The sequence below is a fragment of the Delphinus delphis genome, chromosome X (genome assembly GCF_949987515.2).
Source record: "Delphinus delphis chromosome X, mDelDel1.2, whole genome shotgun sequence".
Classification (NCBI taxonomy): domain Eukaryota; kingdom Metazoa; phylum Chordata; class Mammalia; order Artiodactyla; family Delphinidae; genus Delphinus; species Delphinus delphis.
This window is the reverse complement of record NC_082704.1, coordinates 89296699-89314093: the sequence shown is the minus strand read 5'-3', so window position 1 is coordinate 89314093 and position 17395 is coordinate 89296699. Positions and strand designations below refer to the sequence as shown.

Below are 17395 nucleotides of genomic sequence, written 5' to 3'. Positions count from 1 at the left end.
CATCTTCACCACTGCCACAGAAAGACTTTGGGCCAGGCCAATTCATGGGCCACTGGCTACTCATAGAGTTCTGTCTTTGACTCAGGAAATCAACCCTAGTCCAATCGGTTGCAGCCAGAGTAGTAGGATCACAAAAGCAGGTGCCTGGTATGCAAAGGTCCACTTCTGACCACTTTTTTAAAAGGAGACCACAGGCATGGCAAACACTCAGTGTTTCGTCGATCTCTTTCTTGCCTGGGACTTTATCAGTAGATGGGATTGACACTGCCCCCCACCCCGTCATGCAGCCTTGAAGATCTCAAATTGGGATGTATTCTTTTAAAACTAAAGTATCCATAAGAGTGTCACATAAACAGATGTTTTCCACCCCCAAGATTCAGAATCTCTCCCTTGGACCAAACCAAAACAAACAAACAAACAAAAACATATTGTGCTTCTTTTAACTCGTCTTTTAAGTTGTATACTGGGCCTTATATATAGGACATCTCTTGGGCATCACCACATCCCAGCCTATTTTTTCACTCCAGCCATTGCTGCAGCAGCCAGCAACCAGATGTGCAAGTTACTGATAGCACCTTCTTCACTGGCCATTCTGATACATGGACAAAACTGGAAGGGAGTTAACAGTTCAAGGAAAACTTAAGCCAGTGGGAGATAAATACACCCTTCTTCGGTTCCCTCAGGTGATCTCTTCTAAGGTACATTCTGCATAGCTCCTCAGAGGGTCCCTGGCCGCACTGAGCCCCAGTAGCCCACAGCAGTGACCAATTCAATAACTCACCCTTGGACTGGCTTTCCCTCCTGCCCGGTTTCACTCTCTTCCTAATCCCACTTCTGCTCCCTGAAATCACTTCCAAAAGTGAACTATCTGCATAAAAGCCCTTGTTTGAGGTTCTAGTTTTGGGGGAGGACCCAGCCTAAGACAACCATGCCTTCCAATCAAGATAGCCTTTCTCTGGTCAAGCAGTTTTTGTTTTTTGGTTTTGGCCATGCCGCGCAGCTTGTGGTTTCTTAGGATCTTAGTTCCTCTACCAGGGATTGAACCCGTGTCCTCGGCAGTGAAAGCTTGGAGTCCTAACCACTGGACCGCCAGGGAATTCCCAGTCAAGCAGTTCTTATGATCCAGGGAACATGTCTCACTCTTTAACATGTCAAATTAATGCTTAACTTTCATAGAGGAACACTGTTTCCTTTTCTTTTTAATATTTATTATTTATTTATTTGCTTGCGCTGGGTCTTAGTTGCAGCAGGCAGGTTCCTTAGTTGTGGCAGACGGGCTCCAGGTTGCGGCTTGAGGGCTCATTAGTTGTGGCATGTGAACTCTTAGTTGCAGCACGCGTGTGGGATCTAGTTCTCTAAGCAGGGATCGAACATGGGCCCCCTGCATTGGGAGCATGGAGTCTTAACCATTGTGCCACCAGGGAAGTCCCACTGTTTCCTTTTATTCCAAGTATCTTATAAGCATCTTCTTTTCACATCGATATAAGAGGACGGAGACAGAGCAGCAGGCCTCTGAGAAAAGCTCAACTCCATATGCCCAAGCCCTATTGTACCTTTGAACCTATGATTCTTAGCCCTTGGCTAAGACCTTCACAGAGTAGATCTATGAAGAAACTTGTCTTCTTCCCAACCTGCTAACTTAAACTCTCCATGTAAAGCTTGGACATGTGAGTCTTTCCAAAGCACCCCAGTAATTCTGATGTGTACCCTCAGCTGAGAATCACTGCTTGAGACTCATTACCTACCCAAGAGAGAACCAGATCCAACCAGTTATTAGAGCTACCTCAACTAAAATACAGTCAAAAAGGCAGTTGAAACTTTGAAAATGAGTATGAAGAAAAGTGAAAATTAGCTCTCTGCAAAAGACGGCACAGATACATGGTTTTTAAAAAGAGCAGGTAATGTAGGATTGTCCGGTTAGTCAATTTTGATCTCCATTCAGCTTCTGTTTTCTGGCAGTCTTAGTAGCATTCCCTCACTCTCAAGTCAGAAGCATCTTGAACAGAAGCCAAGGCTTTAGATTCCTCTGGGGTGTCTCAAGCTCTCGAAGGGGTCTCCTTGAAGCCCCTCTCATAAGACTTCGGAAGAAAAGGTAAAACCCTGGCCCTCCCTTTTGGGGTGGGTTGGACTCAAAGCACGGCAGCTCTGTCTAAAGAGACTTCTTCACGAGTCTACCCCTTCAAAACCCCCTCCCTGTGTTATACAGTAAGTCCTTATTGGTTCTCTACTTTATATATAGTACTGTGTATATTTTAATTCCAAACTCCTAATTTATCCCTCCCCCCCTTTCCCCTTTAGTAACCATAAGTTTGTGTTCTACGTCTGTGAGTCTATTTCTGTTTTGTAAAATGGTTCATTTGTATCATTTCTTAGATTTGACATACACTCAGTATCTTGTAATAACCTATAATGGAAGAGAATGTAAAAAAAGAATATATATATGTATAACTGAATTGCTTTGCCGTATGTCTGAAACTAACACAACACTGTAAATCAACTATATTTAAATAAAAATTTTTTTAAAACCCTCCCCACTCTTTTCATACACTCAAAACTGGTGAGGGGTTTCATCAGACAAGAAACTGGTTTTTAGGTCTTTCATTTAAAGTTTCCCATTTTTGTCTACCTCAGGATTTACCTTGGTAACTAATATCGAATGTAACTTGGCACCTCAAATCACGTAATTTAACAAGATGGCGCAATTGCAATATCATAGGGTAAGTGCAGGACAAGAGGTCTAGGCACGTAACACTGGGAGAACACTGAGCATTCTCCACTGGCCCAGCTGGAGGATGAGTGGTCCAGGAGATTCCTGGAGAAGGGAATTCCTTATTTGACTCTTTCTTAATGTATGTGCTGGAGTTAGTAGTATGACGACTCTCAGGGTGGGCGGGAGTGCTTCCGAGGGGAGCATGCTCAAGAAGACACTCCTAGGCCAAATACATTATATTTCTAGACAGATCCCCAAACCAAAATGGTTACAGAAGTCTTAGTGGGTTCTTTAATCTCCTCATTTAGTCTCTAAAGTTCCTACAAATTCATGAATCTAAATGTCACTGTAAAAATTGGAAACTATACTATTATTGATTAATCCTGGGAGATTTCTTAAATTTCATTTATGCTAAGAAAAACAACCTTCATTTTCTAAAGCAGCATGTGAGAATGGTCATTTATGGATTTAAAATACATCCTGATAAAGATGTGGCACATATATACAATGGAATGTTACTCAGCCATAAAAAGAAACGAAACAGTTATTTGTAACGAGGTGGATGGACCTAGAGACTGTCATACAGAGTGAAGTAAGTTAGAAAGAGAAAAACAAATACCGTATGCTAACACATATATATGGAATCTAAAAAAAAAAAAGGTTCTGATGAATCTAGGGGCAGGACAGGAATAAAGACGCAGACATAGAGAATGGAATTGAGGACACGGGGAGGGGGAAGGATAAGCTGGGACGAAGTGAGAGAGTGGCATGGACATATATACACTACCAAATGTAAAATAGATAGCTAGTGGGAAGCAGCCACATAGCACAGGGAGATCAGCTCGGTGCTTTGTGACCACCTAGAGGGGTGGGATAAGAAGGGTGGGAGAGAGGGAGACGCAAGAGGGAAGAGATATGGGGATATATGTATACATATAGCTGATTCACTTTGTTATACAGCAGAAACTAACACAACAATGTAAAGCAATTATACTCCAATAAAGATGTTAAAAAATATATATATATATCCTGATAAAAACTGATCTTGGGAGTTGAGAGGTATGAATACTTTGAAATGATGATCTCATTTAAAAAGTAGTTCAAATAAGATTTAATGGACTGTGGAACTATGGTTTTAAATTAATGAGTGTACCTAGTAAAAAGCTTTGCACTGATAAGGAATATGAAAGGTCAACTGAAATATTATAATTGTCTTAATAGTTAAAGCATCTTACTTATTAACATGTCAATTATTTTGACAGCCTTTTTTCGGGGGCAGAGGGGGTGAAAGCAAGGAGCTGTCTTTTAGCATCCTTATGATATCATTATAAATCATTTACCAGCTGCTCACATAGACACCACCCATGATGGATCACACAATCCAAACGCATGCATCATCTGAGCTTCAAGGAAATTTTGACTCAATGCTTTTAAGCCACAATTATATACCTAATACTGGATCTTGATTTGATTTGTCAAAACCCTTGAAAGTCATTACCCAAAAAGAAAAGGCAACAGACATCTGGTCAATCAACTTTATTTTTAATTACCCAAATGTGTATTAACCTTCGTATCCAGATATAAGGGAGGATACAAGAGGAAGAAAAGACAAGACTTCTACCCTCAAAAAAATTAAAATGAGCTGAAGACACACTGCAGAAGACAATAAAACTTAAGGAAATATACTGAGTAGCACAAAACAACTTAGTACAGAGTAAACCCACACAAGGGGGACACGATCAGCGACCATGGCAGGGAGTAGAGAGGGTGATCGGGAAATTCATCCTGGGAAATGGGATAAAGCAATGGACCTGTGTTCTAGTCAACAAAATATCAGTGGCTTATTGTGGGCCTTGGGCAATTAAGTCCCACCGCTCCTGACTTCAGTTTGCTCAACTCTAAAACAGCAAGTAAGGACAAGGTGGTGTCTAAGTTCTTCCAGCTGTAACAGTACAGGATTCTAAGGACAAATGCAGAGATCTTGGAAGATGTGGACCTTACAGGTAAGAGGAAGGACAAGCACAAAGCCACAGAGGTAGGAAAAAGCTAGTTTTTTGTGCCTGGGCAATGTATACTGTAGGATAGCAAGGACCTTTAACAAGCCTGTTTAACTACTGTAAAGATTCTGAGACCGGTGAACTTGGAAATGGGTGAGACAGAGTGCTAAGCTAGGTACTAGACAATACACAGGAATCAAAATGGAGAAAGAGATATTGTGTTTTCCTGTGGTCGAAGTCTGACTTATCGTCATGCTCTCCACTTCACTCTACATTCTTTGTGTCTTCATGGAACTTTGTTACAACTCCTTCCCCAAACCCACACACCAAATAGAAGCAGAAGAGGGTGTGGTTACAGATGCCCTCTCTTTAGACCCGCACAAGTAGCCCCCTTTTGTGGGCCAGGTAGCCAAGAGCAGTTGCTGACAAGATGGTGGTCAATCCAATCAGCCTCAGCAGGCCGGGCACGGAGGGCAAATGTCTCTCCAAGAAGGTGGTGGTAATGGGCTTCGCAGGGACATCCTGGGTTCAGAGAATATTTGGTGTCAGTACAGAAAGTCTGTATTTCTTCCAGTTCTCCGAACATGACTCACACTTGCCAACCTCTAGGCCATGAAACATCACATTCCCTTTGTTCAGAACATTCATTCCCCGTTCCCCACTGGGCCCTTTACTTAACTAATTCTGACCACTAACTTCAAGTCTCAGTTTATATCTCACTTCCTTCGGGAGCCTTTCCAGTGTCCCCAAACTAAGATGACCCCTTCTTTTTACATTCTCAGCGTGTCATCTTCATGGCACGTGGGCTTTTTTGTTATCATCTGTTCTCCCCACCACACGTTGAGCTCTGAAAGCACTGCTGTATCATTATCCCAGCGGCTGATGCAAAGCAAGTGCACAATAAATATTTGCTGAGTGGATACACTTGTGGTCCACTCAGTCCTCAATCCCATCTCTGACAGAAGCACTAAGACAATGACTTTGGAGTGGCCAGGCTACTGTTTTTAACCTTACACTTGACAGACGAATACCTTTGACCTTTTGGACCCTTGTCCTCTATGATGTGTATACTTCCTTCCAGTCAGGAAAATTTCCTGGGGTTTTTTTACAAAATGATAGGTATATTGAAAATGCATTTTTAACCTAAATCTGCTCCATTTCATTCCACTCCTTTGTCCCCAGACAGGGGATACTGACATATCTTCCTTTCATTTCCTCCCCCCTATCACCAGGTTAGAGATTTATTCAACAGACATTTATTGAGTTCTTAATAAGTCTAGAACTCTCCGAGTAATGTCTCATCCGACCAAAAAATAATTTATTTTTTCCTAATAATCTGCAAGGCATGTGGCAGCTGCAATTTTATCAAAGTTCTTCTAAATCCCTCACCTCTGCCCTAACCCGTGGCATCTCTTTAAACATTCATGGGCTGAATCACTTAGGGGAAGGTCTGTGAATATATACAAGTGTGCTCTATTCATAAGTAATTGTTTTTAAGATTTAAATTCATGATATAAAATATAACCTACCACAGACTCTGGTTCGGGCTGCCAGATTTCATCCTCTGGGATCTTTCCCATGGCATGCAGGATCTGAAAAGAAAGCGCATCTTGGTGAATAACAAAAATGACACCATCTTTCTCCTAATCTACTCTTTAAAGGACTAACGATGTCTTTTGGGATATCCATCAAAAACACCAGGGTAAAAGCCAGTGTAGTCCATTGAACCTTTGAAAAGATCCAAAAGGTCTTCGATCTACAGCATAAGAAGGTCCAACCATTAGACTCACCATCAATTTTAATAGCCGTGAACACGCCTTAATAGGGATGAGATGAGAGGAACTGTCGGCAAATATATAAATGAATTCTGAATCCTAGTGTAAACATGTTTGGTTCTATAATATTAGACCTAGGTTATCTCTCAAGTATAGCCATGGTGATCTTTTGCCCCATGGACTCTTTTTACCTTGGACTCATTGTTACTTTTGGGTTAAGGTGTTCATTTCACCTGTGACTACTGTGAAAAAGGTGTTTCACTGTCCTTCAGATGGGGGTTCACGGGGAATTGGCTTCCAGGATCTCAGACATATTTAACCTGTTTGTCAGGCCCGTGAGTTGCTTCCTTCCCCTCAGCCCATGACCCCAGGCCTTACCTCTCGGGCTGCTCTCTCCCCGGCCTCCACAGCCCCCTCCATGTAGCCACTCCAGTGTGCAGCAGTCTCCGTGCCTGCGAAGTAAATCCTGCCCACTGGCTGGCGTAGAACCCTTGAAAGCAAAGCAAAGAGATAAAAGTGGTCAGTCTCAGAGAGCCAGAGGAGAGCCTTCCCACAAAGACCAAGGCTGGTCCATTTCCTCAGACTCTAAATGTCAGGAAGTCCATTGGCAATTTTGGAATAACGTTCATGAGTTCCTCCAGTTCTTACATGATCTTTGTCACAGACGAAAAGAAATAAAAGCCAAAGTTCACTCCCGCACCAAGAGCTTACAGGTAAAGGGACTGACATCAATGGAGGTAAAATAAATATTTGCTTCACATACGTAAAGTGAGGGACTGTATATGCCCAGTCATGGATAGCTGGTTCACCAACTTTGAGCGAGGGGACACGTGCCCCCAGTTTCCCGCCTGGTCATTCCACCAATGAACTTGGCAAATCACTTCCTCTCACTGAGCTCTGGCTTCCCCATCTCCTAAGGGGCATGATCCAATAATTTTTAAAACCTTTTCTATTAGTAACATTTAACAGCTCTGTGAGTATGACTACGGCTCCAAAACCACCATTCCTTGAGCACTTAGCTCTACCAGTGTAAAGAGTTTTACTGCATTAAATTATAACAGTTAACATTTTGGGGGGCGCCAAACACTCTTCTAAGTGCAGTAATCTTTACCACAACCATATGAGGTCAGTACGATTATAATCCCCATTTTGCAGGTGAGAATATGGAGGTACAGAGGCTGTAGTGGACACTGTGGCGCCCTGCCTAGACCCCCCTTCAAAAATGAAGGACCTTGCTGTTCTTCCCTGCTCTTGGTCCATTCCAGGCCCCCCTCCCCAGTCGACCACCGATCTGCTTTCTGTCTCTATAGATTAGTTTGCATTTTCTAGTATTTTATATAAATGGAATCATATAGTAAAAACAAAAAAACCATGAAGGACTTATTCCCAGGTGCTGGAAGTGCTGCAGGAAGATGGCCTTCTGATGTCAGCCCTCTTTGGCAACTGCCTCCACTAAAGAAAATTGCCTGGTTCAAGGTCATGCCTCCTTCCAGTAGCAATTGCATCCAGTGACTGATCACCACAGGGCTATAAAAACCTGACCCCTCGCCCCAACTTGGGACATTTCTGAAGGGCCATCTTAGTCCTAGAGCTCCCTGAAGGATCAGCTGAGGTCTTCACTGGAACTTCACTGGGAGAAACCCAACTTCTCTCTCTGTCCGCTCCTGCTTCCTTCCTCTGCCTTCCACAGATGTTGATGCCTAGGCTCTCCCTAGTACATATCCTATATGCTTATCTTTGCTTCAGAGTCTGCTTTGCTGAGGAATCTAACCAGCAACAAAGACAAAGTAATTTACACTAGGTCATAGCTAGTAAGTAGCAGAACCGGTATTTGAATCCAGGTCATCTGACTCCAGAGCCCACAGTCTTAACCACTTGGTTATACATCCTCCCTCTACTGAATTATTTTTTTAATCTTTTTAAAGAACTCCATGGCATAGCTACAATTATCCCATTTTACACATGAGGAAACTGAGGCTTAGAGAAATGTGTGCTGACTTGCCAAGACCCACTTGCTAGAAAATTGCAGAGCTAGGATTTGAACTAGGTCGACCAGATGTCAAAGTCTCCGTCTTTATGTTATATACTTTTCCTGGTGTATCATCATCATCACTAGTTAACAAAGAGTGCCCATATGCTACACAAAAGGACAGAGTGTCACAGCACTTAGTTTCTACAAGGGGCAGTTTGTTGTTACCCTGACAAAAATACCATAAGGGAAGCACCATCAACATGTCATTATTCATCCTATTCCAGGTTTCCATTATATTACAGATAATGGATGTGGATGTCCAGAGCTAACATCCAGGCTCTGTCTTAGTCAACACTGTATACCACTGGGCCTTTTACAGAAAACCAAATGAGTTGGCTTGAATTGGTGGGTTTTCCTTCGCCTACCCTTATTGTTGCCATCAAGCAAAAAGAGGGGAGGAGAATAGAAGATACTATAGAATACTAGAATGCTGATAATAATACACAGCATAATCTGGAATTATTCACAGCCAGCATGGGCTGGAGAGCCTAAGCGTATTCGGGAAGGGTTCTCGGCAAGAGAAGGTAATTTTGCTTTTTCCACGTTCATTAAACAGTGCTGCTTTCACCACATGAATCACTGTTTTCAAACAGACGGAACCCAAATTGGAAACCTCTGGGAGGCCTGGCCAAATCCTAGAATTAAATATTAGAAGAGAGAATAAAGGCTTAGAGAATTAATCATGCCGACTACTGGAATGTAAAAATGTAAAAACCAAGAATTTATTTCAAACAGGCAAAGATATCTTCCCTCCACTTGTCACGTGGAAATCTTCTTCCTTTGGGGAAAAAGAAAGCCCCAAAACTGGGGAAGAAAAATCCCTGCCGTTTCTCGTGCAGGTGAGGGAATAGACACTATAGGATATTTCCACGTATACGTCCTTATGTGCTTTACCACTACTTAATCACTAAAGTGTTGGGTTGGCCAAAAAGTTCATTCGGGTTTTCATAACATCTTACAGAAAAACCCAACCCGATATTTCAGTCTAAGAAATCAACACACATTTCTTAAAGTAAAAAACCTTAAGAAATGTGAGTTTATTTTTTTACTAGAGTTGTACTGTCAATACTGTCCTCTGTCTTCCATTTGGAAGCAGAACATTTACTGTGTAATTCCTAGGCCATGAAGATAAAATTCCTTGCAGTATCCCAAATGTCATGGACCCGAAAGGTCAAGGGAATCCCTGCGGGCCAGCTGTCCTTGCTTGGATTGAGAGGTATGTCACTAAGATATGCTCTGCTTCAGTTTCCATCCTACAGATTGAAGCTAGTCACATGAAGCCTGAAACATGGCCCTGAGAAGGAATAAAGATGAAGGAGGGTGCTGCCATGTCACCACAAATGCCTGATATGATGGGGTTTATCTTGCTTCTTTCGTGTGGTCAGGGTCAGGCTAGTGCAGGTGAGTGTCCTTCCACCCCCGCCCCGCCCCCCACTGACCCCATCACTCCAAAGGCATTTTCCTGACACTCCTTATGGGATTGAGCATGAAACTAGCCACTCCGTGGTCAGAAATCTAATCACATCACAAAACTGATGGTCTTTCTCTGTTGAGAGGTTAAGTTTTGTATTCCTAAATGTGTTCTATGAAGCAAAGGATCCTATCTGCCTTTCTTACTCTCTATCCTATCCTCAAAATCACCCATAGGGCCCAGCCGTGTAACTTTTCCCCAGACATTCCATGAACTTGTTAGATTCCTGCAGGAAGCGTTTGCTCAAATGGTTCCGTCTGCCTAGAGTACATTCCCCAATAGCCTTTTCTCTGCCTTCTACAATTCTCAGGTGGTATGTGTATTATGAAGCCTTCTCAGCTTTCTCTAGGTAAGGCTAGCCCATCCCTCCCTGGGCCCCCACGGCATTTTTATGCCCCTCTATTCTTAGAGTACTTACCATAGTATGTTTGAGTCAATGTTTGATATTCTCTCCTCTCCCCATCCCTACCCTAGCTCCTAACACCGTCAGCTCCTTTACAGCAGGGAGGGCTTATCTTGGTACAGGCAAACTTTGTTTTGTTGTGCTTTGCTTTACTGCGCTTCGCAAATATTGCATTTTTTTTTTTCACGAATTGAAGGTTTGTGGCAACCCGGCATTGTCAGATGATGCTTAGCATTTCTTAGCAACAAAGTATTTTTTAATTAAGATATGTACATTTTTTTAGACATAATGCTCTTGCATACTCAATAGACTACAGTATAATGTAAACATAACTTTTGTACGCGCTGGGCAACCAAAAAGAAAATAATTTTGTGTGACTCGCTTTATTGCAGTAGTCTGGAACCGAACTCACAATATCTTCGAGGTCTGCCTATATATTGAAGTTTTCAGCAGAGTGTTTGGCCAATAGTTGGCACTTAGCCAATAAGTGCTGAATGAAACAATTACTACGGACATATTCTACAATCAGCATATCCAAAAATTAACTTAATGACCAGTAGCTAATCAGGTGGCACCCTCTGAATGATCTCATAGATGATATTTTACCATCTTCAGGAAGATGAGGAAAGTGCTCACCAAAGCCATTATGTATCCTCTCACAAGCAGGTTTTTTTTTTTTTTTTACGGTACGCGGGCCTCTCACTGTTGTGGCCTCTCCCATTGAGGAGCACAGGCTCCGGATGCACAGGCCCAGCGGCCATGGCTCACGGGCCCAGCCGCTCTGCGGTATGTGGGACCCTCCCAGACCGGGGCACGAACCCGTGTCCCCTGCATCGGCAGGCGGACTCTCAACCGCTGTGCCACCAGGGAAGCCCACAAGCAGGTTTTAATCCTTCTTTGACTGGTTTTCACAAACAGATTGATTAGCCATTTACATTTACTAATACCCTTTTTTTGTTGCATACTCAGCCTTTTACTCATCACTCTACATTTCCTATTTTGTTTAGATTGAGCTCTTGGCATTAAATGATTACTTCGTTTAGTATTACTTCGATGGTCATAATAATTACTACTATATTACTAATTCATACCTGGTTGTTGTCATCGAATACAATGAACTAAACACCAAAGAGTCATACCTGGCTGCACAACACTGTAAATGCTACAAGCCATTGAATTATACACTTCGAATGGGTGAATTGTATGGTATGTGAATTATATCTCAATGAAGATGTGAAAAATAACTTATGCTCCTGTTAACATACTGATTCTTGTCTACTGTATGCCATCTTGCGCTTTCTCATACACCTGCTAAGGAAAGTGAGGTCCAGAGAGGAGAAGTGACCCGTCCAGGATGACAAAGTTGGTTATTGGTAGGATCAGGGGGTGGAACCCAAGTCCCTTTACCCCCAGTCTAGAACACAATTTGCTTTTATAATGCTGTACCCATGTTGGCACCTATACAGTGCCCATTGAGGAAGTTCTACTGAGCCCTAAACTCAGTATAAAGACACTTCTTCTGACAATGTAAGTGAACCCTCTATCTAAATTCCTATTCTTATGCTGCCACCTTCTTTGGTTCTATTGATTGGGATTGCTCCTTCAGAGGAATTAAGAGTCAAGGGCACCACCATGATGCAGAATTATAATGAGTGAGATTCACGAGATCCAAAGGAAATTGGGGATTGGGGGATTTTTTTCCCAGCATTTACAAGGAACAGTGGAGAAGAGCTCCACGAACCTTCTTAGAGTTATGGACTCAGATTCAGGGAGTTTCAGTTAGAACTGAGCCCACTTTTACTCTACCTTCCGTACTGAGTCAGGATCCCTGGGGGGAAGTAGGTCGTGTAGCAGCCCCCGGAGTACTGCTCCTCACACCAGTTCTTCTCTTCATAGTGCACCGGCTGCAAGGCAGAGTGACAAAAACTCAAAGGAGACTCAAAGGAAGCAATCTAGTCTCGAATAAATCAAACACAGTCCAGTAGGCTTCCTATTGGACAACCAGTATCTGTCTGAAATAGAGCCTTATTATCCCGATGTTTTTAGAGATAGGACTTTGGGCAGGTAAATGTCCTTGGTAATAGACTTCTAAGAAATTCTGACTTAGAAAGTTTTCTCACTTGGTTCATTCATGTCCCAGGTACTGTTCATAAGCTGCAATTGTCTAGCTCTATGTTTAAACTGGCCTTACATGTTAAGAAGTTTTTAGTGCCTAATGGTTTCAAGACAAGTTTAAAAAGGGATTTATGCTTACTGGAGTAAGGAGGATGAAAAAAGTAGAAAAGCATGCCTGTTAAGGAAAAAGAATGACCAGATTCATGTTTTTCATGCAAGTCAACTTCGTTGAGAGAAGCTAGGACAGATTAATGTTTTCATGGGACGTAGGCACTTCTGTTGATGGCGATACAGGCAGCTATCGGTCTGAAAAATATGTTTTTGCCATGAACAGGCAAAACATTAGCTGAGATTTTGCAAAGTTCAAGCTCTTTACTACAATAACTAAACATAAGTGTTATCATTAGGTATTATTATTATTTTGCGGTACGCGGGCCTCTCACTGTTGTGGGCTCTCCCGTTGCGGAGCACAGGCTCCAGATGCGCAGGCTCAGCGGCCATGGCTCACGGGCCCAGCCGCTCCGCGGCATGTGGGATCCTCCCGGACCGCGGCACGAACCCGCGTCCCCTGCATCGGCAGGCAGACTCTCAACCACTGCGCCATCAGGGAAGCCCAGGTATTATTTTGCAAAGATAAAATCAACACGGCAAGTCTTAAGAGAAAAATGTGAGCATAAAAATAGATTTGGAAAAGATGTTTTGTTTTAAAAATTTGCAGTCACACATGGGACTTCGGATAGTCATTTGTAACGAATCCTATTTACAAAGCATGAGGCCCTGTCTGAGGGGTGTAAGTTGCTCTGATGCCTCAGGCCCGGCCCTCTTCCATCTCATGAGCACCCTTCTCTGGCTGTCTCCAGCCAGGGGATCAGAAGAAAGGTTGGACTTCATCTTTCACCTTTCCTTGCTCCCAGGACAGACACCAAAGCAAGTGCCCATCTCTGTGCCAAGAGCAAACAACAGCATGACCAACTTGTTTTTTTTTTTTTGGCCACGCCTTGTGGCTTGTGAGATCTTAGTTCCCCTACCAGGGATCGAACCCAGCCCCTCAGCAGTGAGAGCTCGGAGTCCTAACCACCGGACAGCCAGGAATTCCCAGGACCACCTCATTTTTATCACCAGCAATTAATCATCCACATTCTTCTTAGGACAAGAGACTTTCCCATATTAAAAATGATCAACTTTTTGGGAAATTGAGCACAACTTCTTTCCCCTCCCACTGGGGTTTTCCCTGAACAACCATCTCACAGGTTGTCGGAGAATCCTCAGCTCTGCACTGCCTCAGCCTGAGGGTGTCTCAGAACATAACTTCAAAAAAGCTTGAGTATCTACCAGGGAGAAATATCTTGAACCGAATATTTAAACAGAAAGACCAGTCAATTTTAGCAGCTGTGGTAGGATTAATTTTTAATGTGTATATACTTTGGGTCTTGCCACCTCACTCATATTACACTTGCGCCCAGAGGCTATGCTTATATTTAAACTTGTTAAATGGTGTGTGAAAGCAAAAAAATGAAACAAAACACATTCTTCATTATTATTATGTTTCTCTCCAAACCAGTCAATTCATCATTCTTGTTCATTTACTGAGGAGGAATCCCCCAAACCTTCAAGAGCGTGTGTTTCACCTATAACAAGTAACTCTTGCTTTAAAAGGATGAACAAAAATGACAAATTCAAAAGCCACAACAACTTGACTAGGAGGAGGAAAGCCACTGCAAAGCTGAGCAAAGTAAGTGTCTGAGGAATAAGATGAAGCCATGTAGCTGTTCAACTAGGTCAAGGCGTGCACTGCAGAGATCTGGATTTAAGAGGCTCAACAAGTTAAACATTCTTAGCCCCTTTATTAGATTTTCTCGTGCTTTAACTGCTCATTTGTACATCCTTTTCCATTGTCTTCAAGTGCTGCACGGATAACTGGATTTAATAATAGCTTTCAAAAGGTGACGTAATCTGTGTCAAAACATTAAAAACCCAGCAGTTGTGAATGGAACGAGAATGTCGGTTCATTGTTTTAAATATTGATGAAGGAGGTCGTTATGGCTAATGGTTATGGGCCCTTTGGGCCCTTTGACTATCACCAAATGCCCCTACCGCACTGCCTCCCTACCCATCCCATCCCACCTTTAACCACCCAGTGGGGAGGGGAACTACTTTGAATTTGAAGATCACAGCTTCCTCAGGCTACCTGCCAAGATGTCTAGGAAACTCAGCTGACAGGGCTCACCTTGAGCCAATCAGCATGTCTTCCCTGCTACAGGAAGAGCTCTGAACTCAGGGACAAGGGTAGCACCACCTAAAACACATCAGTGTTGCAAGGTGCCTAAGCTGCCACTAGCACAGCCAGGGCCCATACTCTCTGGGACAACTCATAAGTTTACCAACTCTGGTGCAGACTCCTCCGAGAATAGATCAGGGAAAACATGAGCTCTAGAGCCCTTCTTGCACAAGCCCATCCCTGCTAGCCCCCTGACAACAAAGCAAGATCTCTCTCCCTTAGGGAAGGGTTGGGAAGCCTTACGTGCAAAGCTTCTTGTGAGCCCAGAACTTTTGCGTAGAGGTCACAAAGTTTCTTCAACCTATGGGAAGAGAGGGGGAAAAATAAGTGAAAATGAGAAAGGAAGAAAAAGTCAAAGATGTACCTATGATTCCCATCATTCAAAAAGATTCTGAGCTATTGCTTCCACTTGACATTTCATTGTAATTTTTCAAAACAAGGCACCTTGTTCTAGTTCCAATATCTTAAATCTGTGAGGTCACAAATAGTTTTTAAAGAAAAGAAAGTGATGCACTGCCTGCCTCACTGGGGGCACACAGCAATTTGTTCATTCATTCAAGAAAACGTTGTGTACCTGCTGTCAATTTCCTAAGCACTGGAGATTCTGGGAGGACTGAGACATGATTCTTGCTCACCTTCCTTTCTCTCCCCATTCCACTAAGAGGAAATGGGCAAAGTGGAGCAGGAAAAGCTTCGAATTCTGCTTCTGCCTCTTCCATGCTATGAGGTCTTGAACAGGTTACTTAAACTCTCTGACCTTTAGTTTCATCAACAAACTCACCTGATTTTTTTCACTAATGATGGTAAAACAATGTGGTCTCAGGACCAGCAACAGCAGCTGCATCACCCGGGAACTTGTTAGAAATGCAGATTCTCAGACCTCATCCCAGACCTTCTAACTCAGAAACAGCAGTGGCAGCAACTGTGTTTTCATAAACCTTCCAGGTGATTATGTTTGAGAACCACTGATATAGAGCATATGAAGTTCCCAGCTCAATAACTGGTACATAAGTAATAAATGCTCAGTAAATGGTAGCTCTTAAGAAATTTAGTCTCATGGGGGAATTGGATGTAAGCCAAAAGTTATAATTAGTCAGTTAAGGTATGAGATTAAACTTATTTCCATTCTGATTTTTATAGAATAGTATTGTTAAAGGGGATCTTACAGGTGATTTAGAGTTAGGCCAATGATTTCAAAAGTATTATTATTATTTTATTTTTTATTTTTTTAAGTGTATTTTTTTAATTATTTATTTACTTTTGGCTGCATTGGGTCTTTGTTGCTGTGCGCGGGCTTTCTCTAGTTGCGTCGAGCGGGGGCTACACTTTGTTGCTGTGCGCAGGCTTCTCATTGTGGTGGCTTCTCTTGTTGTGGAGCACGAGCTCTAGGTGCGCGGGCTTCAGTAGTTGCGGCGCGCGGGCTTCGGTAGTTGTGGCTCACGGGGCCAGCCACTCCGCAGCATGTGGGATCTTCCCGGACCGGGGCACGAACCCGCGTCCCCTGCATCGGCAGGCGGACTCTCAACCACTGCGCCACCAGGGAAGCCCGGGACATTTTTTTAGTGAGTGGGTCAGTCAGACTTCCATAGCCCTGGCCAAGCACAGTGATGGCAATAGTCATAAAGCAGCATGCTAATGGTGCGGGGGGAGGGTGCAGGGTTGTGAGGGATAGGAATGTGCGATAACGTAATTCAGGGGCTCTTAGTTGGTAAGTATGTTATCAGTGGTGGTGTGGGGATAAATAATTGGTAGTGGTGAATACTAATTGCTGAAAGAAATTGCCACCTCCAGAGAAACTAGTCCTTCTGTACTTATGATCTGTAACAGTTATGCATCCTTCATGCAGGATGTACTGCAGACTGCCCTGCAATGCGGTCATTTGTCTACCTGGTTATCTCCTCCCCAAGTAAAATTTCAGCTCCTGGGCTATATCCATTTTTGTATCCTCCATAGCTCCTTGCATGGTATCTTGTGTACGATAAACTCAATAAATATTATTTTGAATGCTTGGTTCTTCAGTTATCAGCATTGTGCCTTTATACAAGACCCTCATAATGAACATAACAGACATGTTGTGTTGGGAATACACATAGTATTAAGCAGTCTTTAAGTTTAAAAGTTAAGCAAAGTTGAAAGTGGGTAGAAAGAAGAAAAGAAGTAGGAAAGAAAGGGAGATGGAGTACAGAGGTGGGCAGGAAGGGAGAGAGGGGCAGAGGAAATAAGGGAGGAGTGAGGGAGGGAGAGAGAGGGAGGGAAGAGAGAAGAGGTACTTTTTTCCCCTACCTTTCCTCTTTGGTAAGACGGGTCAGTTTTCTGGCTTTGTGGGCAAGAATAAATCTAAAACGTACAAACAAGAAAAAGGAGGGGAAATCAATGGCTGCTTTCATCCTGGCCTCATTTCTATAGCTACACATGTGCCTAGTGTACAGGTTAAAAGTGAACCAGAAGAAACAATTCATACACTATCTAACTTTATGTTCCATGTTTTACTATTTCCTGGTTACATTCCTGACACTAAAAGGCACCTTCTAGTTTTAGGGATTCAAGGGACTCAAAACAGATGACTGGCCATAATTTTTGCCTGGGATAATACCATGACTGACCCATCTCCCAC

General features: G+C 42.9%; 1 protein-coding gene across 1 annotated transcript in view; it reads right to left on the bottom strand.

The window, feature by feature from the left end:
• Window positions 1–4236: 4236 nt before the first annotated feature.
• MAOB (monoamine oxidase B) overlaps window positions 4237–17395 on the bottom strand; it is a 111193-nt gene continuing 98034 nt past the window's right edge. The window contains exons 10-15 of the mRNA XM_060002918.1: window positions 17065–17118; window positions 15025–15082; window positions 12195–12292; window positions 6861–6972; window positions 6237–6299; window positions 4237–5229 (exon numbers count right to left, since the gene is read on the bottom strand). Of these exons, the coding sequence (XP_059858901.1) occupies window positions 5077–5229; window positions 6237–6299; window positions 6861–6972; window positions 12195–12292; window positions 15025–15082; window positions 17065–17118 (538 nt within the window). The 3' untranslated portion in view covers window positions 4237–5076. The remainder of the gene's footprint in view (window positions 5230–6236; window positions 6300–6860; window positions 6973–12194; window positions 12293–15024; window positions 15083–17064; window positions 17119–17395) is intronic.